This window comes from Notamacropus eugenii, chromosome 3 (genome assembly GCF_028372415.1).
Source record: "Notamacropus eugenii isolate mMacEug1 chromosome 3, mMacEug1.pri_v2, whole genome shotgun sequence".
Taxonomy (NCBI): domain Eukaryota; kingdom Metazoa; phylum Chordata; class Mammalia; order Diprotodontia; family Macropodidae; genus Notamacropus; species Notamacropus eugenii.
Window position 1 is genome coordinate 377,935,991 of NC_092874.1, and position 12,668 is coordinate 377,948,658.

General features: G+C 42.1%; 1 protein-coding gene and 1 pseudogene across 6 annotated transcripts in view; one reads left to right on the plus strand and one right to left on the minus strand.

The window, feature by feature from the left end:
- Positions 1–3,680, minus strand: part of SRCAP (Snf2 related CREBBP activator protein) — a 29,819-nt gene extending 26,139 nt beyond the window's left edge. For 2 of the 6 annotated variants that reach the window (XM_072597538.1, XM_072597534.1), the window contains exons 1-4: positions 3,366–3,650; positions 1,819–1,892; positions 1,234–1,496; positions 265–519 (exon numbers count right to left, since the gene is read on the minus strand). In XM_072597538.1, the coding sequence (XP_072453639.1) occupies positions 265–519; positions 1,234–1,287 (309 nt within the window). In that variant the 5' untranslated portion in view covers positions 1,288–1,496; positions 1,819–1,892; positions 3,366–3,650. Of the gene's footprint in view, positions 1–264; positions 520–1,233; positions 1,497–1,818; positions 1,893–3,049; positions 3,227–3,365 lie in introns of those variants that run through there. The other 4 variants (XM_072597536.1, XM_072597542.1, XM_072597535.1 and 1 more) reach the window with 3 other exon arrangements.
- The window catches only part of LOC140532215 (glutamine synthetase pseudogene), a 95,175-nt pseudogene continuing 85,428 nt past the window's right edge, over positions 2,922–12,668 (plus strand).

Sequence of the window (12,668 nt, forward strand, 5' to 3'; positions counted from 1 at the left end):
ATTACCTCAGGAAGTAAGACACCTAGTGATAGAAAAAAGAACTTAAGATGGAGGAACAAACACCAAGAAAAAATGCAGAGAGTAAAAGCTAGAGGTTGACAGTGAAGATGAGAAAAGACAAATAAATCCTAGAAGTATAGGTGAAAGAAAATGGGAAAATAGGACAGAAGTGGCTATGTCTATGGTAAGAAGGTTCCCAAAAGAGATTTGCAGACCCTCAAGGACTGGTGGGGGTAGGGAAAGGGTGGACCTGAAAATACATACATGCTTGGCCTGCTCAGCAATCTCAGCATGGCTTTTCTCCCACTTAGGACCCTTACTGGCTGGGTCAGCAGGCTGAGGTAAGCCAAGTCCAACCACTGGCACTGAGGAGACATCAGGGGGGCCAGGAGGCCCATCCAAGGAAGAGTCCTGGGCTAGGTGTTGGGGAGAGATGCCACCTGCCCCACTGGAGGCTGGAGAGTCAGTTGAGGCTGGGGATACTGGGTTGCTTCCTGTCATGCTGTCTGATACCATCTGCTAGGGAAGAGGAAGACAACTGAGTAGATTCTTACAGGTACCATAAACAACCATGAGCATATTAAATTTCTTGCTTTTCACCCAGGAGATATTATACAACCTACCAGAGAATAATGTCTCAATTCAACAGAAATGCATCATGCTTATACTATATGCAAGGGATTGTGGTGTCAGGCAATGGGGACAGGCAAAAATAAAACTATTTCTATCCTCAAGAAACTTAAATTCTGTTGGGGCATGTGTGTTCATCCTTTGTTGCCAAAGAAGACCATGCCATCAGAGAAATAGTGACATGATTTGCACTTGACTTTGTTTTGAGTGAGGGAGGGCTGTACAGGTCACCAGCCCTACTTCTCCTCCAGAGCCAATCTGAAAACAGTGACCAGATATTCATCAGGATGATTGGAGATGACCCAGGATGAGGCAATTGGGGTTAAGTGACTTGCCCAAGGTCACACAGCTAGTGAGTGGCAAGTGTCTGAGGTGAGATGTGAACTCAGGTCCTCTAGCACTGGTGCTCTATCCACTGTACCACCTAGCTGCCCCAGTTGGGGGAGATAGGCCATACACAGAAGTATTACAAGGCATTTTGAAGAAGCAGAATATTCTTAGCATTTATTTTCTTCTCAAAGCAAAACTCTTCCATCCTAACTTCTATTTCTTCCCACCTTAGAACCACATTTTCTAATGGAGAAAAATCTCTTCTTTTCATACCTCTGTCTGGAGAACTGGAAGTTGAGGGTGGGCAGGAGAGGGGCTACTTTGCATTGTCCCACTCCTGGGCTCCACGTAGGGTGCCTGGAGGATGACGGTATCGTCGTCACCACTGCTGCTAGCCGAGGGGCTGGCGACCGGCTGCAGGGCATGCTGGGTGCTGGCCTCATTCTGGGCCACCGGCCACCGGGACCCACTGTCCAGGGCCCGGGGCCCCCCAGGGCGTCCCAGCCTCCGTTCGGGTCCACTGGCCTCTGGAGTACCTGTTTCAAAAGAGTGGGAAAGAACAAACCAAGGGATCACAGCCATTCCCAAAGGCAGAAGCAGTATAAGGAAATCTCATTACTCTCAATTTCTAAACACTAGAGTGGAAACCCACTTTATTCACCAACGTTTTCATTCAGAATACTAAAGTTAACACTGTCCCTTCAGTAGTGAAGCCGATCTCTCACAAAAAGCACATTCAAATATTATGTCAGCATTCAATATAAGAGTCCAGAAATCCTGCAAAGTGTTTATAGATGATACCTTAAACTCCTCCCCATTGATTTTTTTTAAAAAGGACACTCTCTCTCTCTCTCTCACCTGTGTGAGCTGAAACCACACCCGCCGTGAAAGTCTGCACTTCCACGGTGCCGCTGTACCAAAGGAGAGCACACCTAAAATGAAGGTGAGGGAAAGGAGTCATCAGTTTTGAGGAACTACTTCCTTATAAATTCACATATTTATTCTATCCTACCTGCTTTTGAGTTTTTCAATGTATCCAAATTTACCAGGAAAAGATTCCAGTAAGAGCTTTGAGGAAGAAAGTTCTCATGTTCCAGAGAAGAGTAAGCAAAAGCATGCACTATGAAAACGGAATGCATTCACCACTGGAACAAGCTCCTGCCACCCAAGGGAGAGGGGAAGAGCAGGAAAAAGAGACAGTGTAAGGAAAGAAACTTTAAACGTCCTTGGCTGTCTGTTTAGGGCAAAGATCCTCGGCGGACCCTACCAGAGGAGTGGCACAAAGAGAAGGCACCAAGAGGAAGGCCAGTTTTATTTCACAAATACACTTCTTTGCAGAAATAACTCCAGTACCAGAGCTAAGATCACAGCATGACTGGGGTACGGAAGAAGCCCTGCCCCACAAGCTGTCAATGCCGGGGCTGCTTCCGCACACTTCCCTCCTCCGGCCCCTTCACCCCGACCTGCCGCAGCCCAAGCAGAGGGAGCCGGATCCCCGCTCCCCACCGCCCCCAACCCGGCCCGACCTCGGACTCCTCTAACCCACATTACCCCCGGCTCCTCCCACTCGCTCGCCCCTCCCCAACTCCGCCTACCCACCCAAGGTGCGCGCACGCGGGTCCGCGGAAGAAGAGGAGGGGTTCGGGGCAGGCGCGCACAAACACGCACAAACACACACAAACACACACTACACACGCACCCCCGCGCGCACACACACACACACCCCAAGTTGGGACAGGCAGCGCGTGCGCGGCAGGGGGTGGGGAGCCCTGGCAGGGCTGCCCGAGCCCCAGGGCTCCCGCCCAAATGAAGGGAAGAGGCGAGGGCGGGGGCAGGTCGGGGTAGCAGGAACCCAGGGTCCCCGGCCTAGCCCATCACTGTTACACCGGGAGGAAATGAGAGGGGAGGGGAAAGGACAGGTGAGCTTCGGGAAGCCGCCCTCCGGCCCCCCACCCGCGGAGATGGGCACGCACAAGCACTGCCCGGCCCACGCTGCGCTACCCACTCCCTTCCTGCGCGCTCTTAAGGGACCGAGAACAGGGAGCAGGGCGCGAGGAGGGGACACGGACACGCGCGGGCAAGAGCGCACCTGGATCTCGCGCTCGCCTCTCACACTCCTTCACCCGTGCACGCGCGCGAAGGGCGGGAAAGGGGGAGGATAAAACGCCGGGGCCCCGTTTGGCCCGTCTGGCCTCTCAGTCCCTCTCTATGGGCGCGCGCCGGCAGTCTCGCGCACTGGCCCCGGGGCCCGGCCGAAGATGCGCGCGCAGCGACCCGGGAAAGGGGGGGGGAGGGAGGAGAGCGAGGATGCGCGCGCAATCATTCGTCGTCGAGAAGTGGGAGGAGGAGAGAAGGGGAGGAGGGAGGGACGAGGGGAATCAGCCATCTTGTCTCCCTCTTCTTACCTGCGTCCTCGGGGGCGCGCGCGCCACCCCCCCCCCCGCCGGGAAAGGGGGGAGGGTTCCTCTCTTGTCGCCGCGGCCGCCCGAGGTCTCACTGGGCCTGCCGGTACTGCCGCTGTCCCGTCTCTAGCTCCAACTCTCTAAGCGCACGGAAGTGGGAGGGCGGTGGGGGGGAGGGGAGATGCCACTCCCCGCGAACCGCCGCCGCCGCCACCGCCACTCCAGAGGCCTCACCAAAATGGCCGCCGCCGCCTTCGGCCGCCACCACCACCACCACCACAGATCACTGCCGCTATAGCCGCCGCGGCCCGTCCTCTCGCGATAGATAGTCTAGCGGGTGCGAGAGCAAAGGGGGAGGGAAAGGGAGGAGACGCGCGTGCCAGAAGGAGGTGTTGGCCTGTGGGCGCGCGAGGATTCTTGGGAAGTGTAGTTTCCCCGCTGCGTGTCACCCCTTACCTAGCACTTCTTAAGCTTCCTTGACACAGACATGGAAAGGTTAACCAAACTTTCCAGGCAATCTTGGATAACTCCTTCATCTCTGAAGCCTCTTTCTAGTTACTCGAGGCACTCAATGGCTTTCCCGAACTGTTGCTCTGGTCTCCCAGTGATAACTTCTATGCAAAACCCTCTAAACCCTCCAGAAGGGACGAAGAAGAGTGGTATGAGTACACCATCATACACGCCATGGGCATTCCCAGCTTTGCTCCCCATTACCTTGCATAAATGATCCTTCAACTCCCCATTTATCTAATCGTAGAGCATCCTTCAAGTCTAGCTCAACTCAACTCTCTCCATGAAGACTTCTCAGATAGCCTGAACCCTGTGGTCCTTACCATGGACTTTCTTGAGTTACTAATTTATTTTCTTAAATAAATAATAATAAATAAATTAATTAATAATTTTTTTAAATTAACAGGCATTTTTCTACCATTATCCCCAAATGATTTATTGTTTTTATAAATGATTGCTATTCTTTGTTTTTCCCTAGTATCTATCCCTCTCTACTAATAAATAGTATTTTTAAATTAAAAACAACCCTTGTAACCAATATGTATAATTAAACAAAACAAATCCATACACTATTCATGTTCAAAAATGTACATCTCATTCTACAACTTGAATCTATCAGCCCTTTCTGTCTTAGTAGCACAAATCATTATCAATCCTCTGAATTTAGGTTTGGTCGTCGAATTTATCGAAGATCTTGAGGTTTTCAAACTTGTCCTTTTGTCGTGGTCAGTACTGTTATATAAATTATTTACTGGTTCTGCTGACTTCACTTTGCATCAGCTGCATTTCTCACAAATCTTTTCAGGTTTCTCTAAACTCATCACTTTTGTAATTTCTTATGGCGGTATATTTAACATACTTCATTACTTTCATGTACCAACAATTTATTCAGCCATTCCCCAATTGATGGGCACCTCCTTTGGTTCCAATTCTTTGCAAACACAAAAATAGCTGCTATGACTATTTTTGTGCATACAATTCTTTTTCCTCATTCTTTGATTTCTTTTGGTTATACTACCATAACTTTTTAGACCTGGTCTCAACGTAACTACAGCATAAGGATCTTGAGGACAAAGGGCATGTTTTGTACTCCATTGTATTTAGTGTCATACAACAAGTACTTATTAACTATCTACTACTTGTTAGGCAATATACTAGGCACTAGAAAAGAGTTCTTGTCTTACCACTTCCCTGCTAAGAATAGTGCTTTATCAGCTGTTCTTCAGGATCAGGATGGGTCATTAAAACTCATCCGAATTTGACTGCTTTTTAGTGTTGTTTTCATTTATATTTTATATTCATCGTCTATCTTGTTCTCCTGGTTCTTTCTATTTTGAGTTGCATCTTTTGAAAGAAATCTTAATACCTTCTTTGAATTCCTCCTATTTGTGATTTCTTATGGAACGTATTATTACATTCATTTATCCTAATTTATTTTGCCATCCCTTAAATGGTGGAGACCCATTTTATTTCTGTTCTTTTCTGTGTTGCTACCATAAAATTCTGCCTTATTTTCCCCCCTTAATAAGTATGACAGAGACAGAAACAGCCAAACTGTGTAGTTACAACTTTGTGATGACCCAAATGGGACATTAATAGCTGGTATTGCTACCTCAGTCCCCACTCAAAGTCTTTCAGGAGTTTTTGTTCCTCCTTACTTGAAAGTAGCTAGGAAAGAATGAGATATTTCATCTGTTCACACCTTTTAAATGCACACTAAGTGTCTCTGCCTAACTGGAATTTTTTTCTTTTTTTTTTTATTATGGAGTTGTCAGACATAAACAAACATGATTATTTCCAAATAACAAAGAAGAACAGAAAGACAATGGCATATGAAACTGTGAATTTCAATTATGTACAATGGTAAGTTACATAATAAATTTAATACAATTATTCTAATACTGTCCTGTTTGTGTCTGAACTTCAGCTCACTTCTGTGCATATTTTAAATGTTTTCTTTTTTTATCATTATTACTATCCCCATTTCCTTCATAACTCTCCTCTCTTCAAATGAAAAATAAAATTTAAAAATGCCCTCACTTTTAAAATAAATATGGTCAAACAAAACAGACACACACATTGGTCATGTCAGAAAATGTGTGTCATTCTGCACCCATCACTTCTCTTACAAAGAGATGGCACATATGATTCATCATCAGTCTTTTGGAGTTATGACTATTTATTGCATTGATCAGAGTTCTTAAGTCTTTCAAAGTTGTTTTCCTTTATAATGTTATTGTTATTATAGAAATTATTTTCTTAGTTCCATTACTTCATTCTGGATCAGTTCATTCAACTTTTCTCAGATTTCTTTCATCTCTTTCATAACTTCTTATGTTGTATTCTATTACATTCTCACACCACAATTTCCTTAGCTATTCTCTAATTAATAAGCATCTCCTTTGTTTGCAGTCCTTCCCCCCCCCAAAAAAATTTCTTTTAAAAGTTCTGCCTGACCCTTGAGTACTTCCTTAATTTGACACCATCCCATCTATCCAAACTTATCTCCCACTTCTGAAATTCTAGTCAGGCCTTGTTTCCTCACAGTACCTCCTAAACTTATTCCTACTTCTGAACCTTTATTTACACTGGCACTTCTCCTTGAAATGTCCTCCTCAAATACCTATGGCAATCCAACTCCTACCTATGCTTTAAGGACAAGCTGAGGCTCCACCTGAATGAAATATTCCCCATCTAATTCCCTACATCGATCTCCTTTCTCTATCTTCTATTGCATGCATGTGGAACCTAGCACTGAATCATACCCCATCCTGTATTTTTTTTTATTGTTTTATGTGCCTTAGTCCTGTCTCCCCAAATATACTAAAGATTTTTAGGACTGGGAATCTAAGCTTTCTTTGTATTCTCCCTCTCCAAGGTACCTAGTATTGATAGATAGGTGTTCAATAGTTTATTGTTTAATTAATTGATTCTTAATCATAACTGGGAATTTTTTTGTCCTAATAGGGAAGTCACCTACCTGGACAACCTAGGGACAATCTAGCCACTAATTTGGTAGAGTTCCAAGCTTACCACACACTGGGGGAGATCAATCCACAACCTGGACTGGGTTCATACAGGGCAGAAAGCCATCTGTCATTCATTCAGCAAATATTTGTTGAGCCTCATATGTATAAATTACTGTGTTAGATGCTGTGGAGGAATGAAAGAGTGAACAAGATACTTCAAGCTCACCATTTCCAAAACTAAATTTATTATCCTCTTCCCAAAATTTGCTCCCTGTTTCAGGACCTGGATTTTGTGATATTTTAATGAAACCCTCTATCCTCTCATAACCCTGGCTTCAGACACAGTCCCCTTTGAGTCTTTCTTCTCCTTTGTTCGTCTCATTCAGTTGGTTGTTTGCCAAGTTCTGTCTATTCTACCTCTCATACTCATCTCTTTTCCTTTCCCATTGCCATTTCATTGGTTCAAGATTTCACAATATCCCCCGAGAAGACTGCGATAGTCTTCTAGCAAATCTCCAGTTTCTCCTCTCATCAGTCCATCCTATACATCACTGCCAAATTAGTCTTCCTAAAATATAGTCACATGTCCCTCTCTTTTAACTCAATTCAATTATAATCCAATTTTACAAGGTTAGAGACAACTAGATAGCACAGTAGATAGAGCAAGGAACCTGTAGTTAGGAAGACCTGAGTTGAAATCCTGCCTCAGTTTCTTCATCTGTAAAGTGGAGATAATAATAGCACCTACTCCCAGGTTGTGAGATTTAAATGAGATAATATTTGTAAAGTGCTGTGCAAACCTTAAAATCCAAACTCCTCAGTTTGGCATTCAAAGCCTTGTTCTGTATGAATTCTTTTTAACTTTATCTCTCATTATGTTCCAAAATGTACTGTATTCATCCAGCCTACCTGAATAATCTGTCCTTCCCCTAATATACCCCATGTTTCCCTACCCCCACACTTCTGTTGTTTTCTTTCTACTACCTATGGAAATACTACTCATTATTGGAAGCTCATCTTAAATGCCACTTTTTGAGATGCCAGAGCTTACATGGGATCCCTTCTGAAACCTCCACACATCAGTTAGTAATCCACACCTTCCACCTGAATGATACCTTTGCAAATGCAGTCCCTGGGGCCCATGGAGAGATAGTGGTGTCAATGTCAACTGTATTTGGGCTTGCAGAGTAGGCAGCTCCTAGCAGTCCTTAACCAGACAAATGTTTCCTCGCACTGTTGCCACTCCATAATTTTTCTTGTGTTTCTTTACCCCAGTCTGACCAATAATTGATACTCATAGTTTTGTACTTCAAACTCTTATCCCCCTCTCTGTGCTATAGAGATTACATCTTGACAAAAAGACCCTAGCTTGCAACTGATAAAACTCCATTTTTCTCCCTCCTTTGTACCTCACTTCACTCATTTCCCCCTGCTCATTGTCAATGTGGGTGAACTTTCTGGCTGGATCATGACTTAGACTTGAAACAGCCAGCCCCAGTGCAGAGTTGTGCTGGGACACTTTCCTTAGAGAGGGGAGGTGAGATATATAAAATAAGAATTATTCCATTTATTCAAGAGGGTAGAAGCAAGAAAGGTGGCTAGACATTCCAAAAAAGCAAATTTAGATTGATACCAGGACAAAACTTCCAATAATTATATCTGTCCAAAAGTGAAAGCAGCTGCTTCAGGAGATATTGGGCTCCCCATCATGGGTGTTCTTCATATAGTTGCTGGATGAATATATGATACATGGGTCAAATGAGGGATTCATTTCAGGTATGTGTTGAATTAGTTGACCACTGACATCTCTTCCAACTCTAAAATTCTGTGATTTTTCAAAGTAACTATACAAGGAGCTATGCAATTTTGGGGATTTGGACATGTGACTTCATAAGTATAATTAGTTTCCCCTGTGAGAAAACTTCTACCATTTTAAATCAGCAATTTATACTCTTAGAGAATTGGTTGGGGTCACTGAAAGGTTAAGTAACCTGCCCAGGATCACACAGTCAGTATGTGTCAGTGGATTACAAGCGTCCTATAAGATATGCAAAGTTCTCTGAGGGTTTCTGAGCAGGAAAAGATCACATATAGTTGGGGGAATCCGGAAAGATTGTGGAAAAGGGGGTAATTAAGATGTTATTTGAAGTAAGGATAGGATTTTTACAGTCAGAGTTGTCAGGGGCAGTGTGAACAGAAGTGCCATTTTACAATGCGTGAGCTGAAGAGAAATACAATGAGAATTGTGCATTGGGTGATTGATCTAACAGTGTGTGCTGGATAGTTTGGAGGGGGAGAGACTGGACCTTTGTCAGCTTGGCACCTCCCACAGAGCTAGACATTCTCCCTAACCCTTTGATGAGAGGACATAGGAAATTCTTCTGATTGATGCCCAGCAACTCTTGATCGCTCTTTCCTTCCCCCCCCCCCCCCATTATATACCCATTTCAGTAATCCAGGTAAGAGGGTATAGTTGAAGGAGGTAGATGTGGGAATGTAATGGAAGGGGAAGACTTGAAAAATATTTTAAACAAAGAATTGTCAAAACTGGGTGATTAATTGGATAAGGGTAATATGAGAGAGAGAGAGAGAGAGAGAGAGAGAGAGAGAGAGAGAGAGAGAGAGAGAGAGAGAGAGAGAGAGAGAGAGAGATGAAGCCAAGATTCCAAGCCTGGTGAAAAGTTGATGGTGCCATCAACAGAAAGAGGGAATTTGGGAGGAGATTTTTGGGAAATGTGAATGAGTTCATTTTTTGACATGAATGTGGGACCCTTGCAATCCAGCTGGAGATAGTTAGTAGGCAGATGGAAATACAGAATTGGATGTTAGGAGAAACATGAAAACTAGAGGTTTAAACTTAGAAGTCACCCTAAAGAGAGAAGAGAACAGAATGTTGAGGAGGCTTATATTCTGGAGAGGAACCAATAAAGGAGAATTGATCATGTATTGAGGCACCCTGGTCAGAACCTGAGCAATTTCCATTTTTTCCCCCAGACTATGGAAGGAGCTGTGAATAGCAAATCTAGGAAATCTGGATTGGTATCCCAGGGATGTGTCCAGCTAGGTTTGGGATGCTGTCCCATTCTGAGGATGGCAAATGAACCTCTATTTATAAGAGCATTTTTAAAATAAATTTTATAAAATGTTCTATTTATGAAGCCCTTTCACAGCTGTTTACTGTCTTCTGAAGCAGCATCTCCTTGTCCTTCAAAATTCCTTCATAAAAACTGTGGAGCAGATTGTTTAACACTTATTTTAGGGTTGTCATTAAGTATTTATTGAGGAATTAGCCTTGTTCTATTTAATGCCAGAAGACAGAACTAGGAACAATAGATGGAAATTATAAAGATGCCAATTTAGTCTTTGATGTAAGGAAAAACTTTCTAATAATTAGAGCTTTCCAAAAGTAGAATGGATTGCCTAGTGGGTTAATATAGTGGGAATAAGTGTGTTAATTTAGGTTGAACAATCCCATTTTCTGGGATTTAATCCTCCATCTTGTGACTAAATAGTTGTTATATAAGCTATTTTTTCCAGTGGTATAATTTTGCAATGATTTGTGTAATTGGTAATTTGGTAAACAAATCAGTGATTTGGTAAACACTATCAAACTTACATATGTCCCTTAGATTTGGTAAATGATTACTAATGACATGTGTCCCCCAAATCTGGTAAACAACTGACAAATATTTGCTAATGACATTATGTATGATTGATAGTTTCTTTCATCATAAGCTCACATCATATATCACCAATCAGAACTTAGATGTAATTTAAAAAACCAGAAGTATACCCCCCATATTCCCTGGCTCCAGCAATCAGCTTGATCCTTGGTTGATTCTAGGACAGATTTATATTTCCAAATTTGGAAGGCACTTGGAAATGTGAGCATCCTATGTTTGCTTGACTGACAGAGAATTGATAGAATGCTATCTTGAAAGGAAACACACAACCTTTAATCAGGCAGAAAGGTTACCTTGTCATGAGTACCAGGACAAGACATGCTTAGTGGGACCTTAAAATTCATTTGTAGAGCACTTGATGTTTGTGTTATTGAATGGTCAATAAAGTTTGGATGCATCTATGAGTGTAGGTCTTATCAGTGTAGTACTTGCTATTAACCCTAATAAATAGAAGTAATGACAAATTGGTTTCACATGTGCACTGTATGTTACAGGTAGTGGGACCCTTTTACTGGAAATCTTTAAGTGGAGGTTAGTTAGAATGTTGATCACTAGTCAGGTGGGGATCATTTTTCAGGTATGAGTAAAAGATGGTCCCTGAGATCCCTTCCAACTCTCAAATTTCATGATTCTTTGAGTGCCTCCTCTGAGAGTCCATACTAGACATAAGACAAGAAAGGAATCAAACATTTCTTACTCTAAACTCATTTGACTAATGACAACTTAAGTTTTGTTTTTCAACAAGAGGAAACAGCAGCAGGAAGTAGGATGATATAAGGAAGTGGCAAGATGACAGACTTCTTAGGGAATGATCTCATTTTCAGTAAAATACAAGGCAAAGTTCTCAGCTTAGAGGGTAGGAGTAGGGGGAGTCTTGGGAGTCTTGAGGAGGGAAGAAAATGTTTGTAAGAGTTGTTGTAATGAGATAGTCAATGCATCCCTCTCAGATCATAATGCAATAAAAATTATATGTAATAAAAGGCCATGAAAAGATAGACCAAAAATTAATTGGAAACTACATAATCTAATCCTAAAGAATGAGCTGGTTAAACAACAAATCATAGAAACAATCAATAACTTCATTCAAGAGAATGACAATAATGAGATAATCTACCAAAACTTACAGGATACTGCAAAAGCCCCATCTCAGGAAAAGAAATTGAACAAGCCATCAATGAACTGTCTAGGAAAAAAATCTCCACAGCCAGATGAATTTACAAGTGAATTCTATCAAACATTTAAAGAACAGTTAATTTCAATACTATATAGACTATTTGGGAAAATTGGTGAATAAGGAATCCTACCAAACTCTTTTTATGATACAAACAGTTCTGATACCTAAACCAGGAAGAGCCAAAATGGAGAAAGAAAATTGTAGACCAATTTCTCTAGTGAATATAGATGCAAAAATTTTAAATAAGATATTAGCAAAGTGAATACAGCAACTTATCATGAGAATAATACATTATGATCAGGTAGGATTTATATTAGAAATGCAGGGCTAGTTCAATATTAGGAAAACTATCAGCATTATTGATCATATCAACAACAAAACTAACAGAAACCATATGATTATCTCAACAGATGTAGAAAAAGATGTTGACAAAATACAACACCCATTCCTATTGAAAACATTGGATAGCAGAGGAATAAATGGAACTTTCCATAAAATAATAAGCAGTATCTACCTAAAACCTTCAGCAAGCATTATATACAAAGGGGATAGGCTAGATGCATTTCCAGTAAGATTAGGGATGAAACAAGGATGTCCATTAACACCACTGTTACTCAATATGGTACTAGAAATGTTAGCTTTAGCAATAAGAGAAGAAAAGTAAATTGAAGGAATTAGAATAGGCAAAGGAGAAGCTAAATTATCACTCTTTGCAGATGATATACTTAGAGAATCCCAAAGAATCAAAGTAAAAAACTACTTGAAATAATAAACAATTTTGGCAAAGGTGCAGGTTACAAAATAAACCCACACAAATCATTTGCTTTTCTGTATATTACTAACAAAGTCCAACAGCAAAAGATAGAGAAATCCCATTTAAAGCTACAGTAGACACTATAAAATATCTGGGAGTCTACCTGCCAAAACAGACCCAGGGTCTATATGAACACAATTACAAACCACTTTTCGC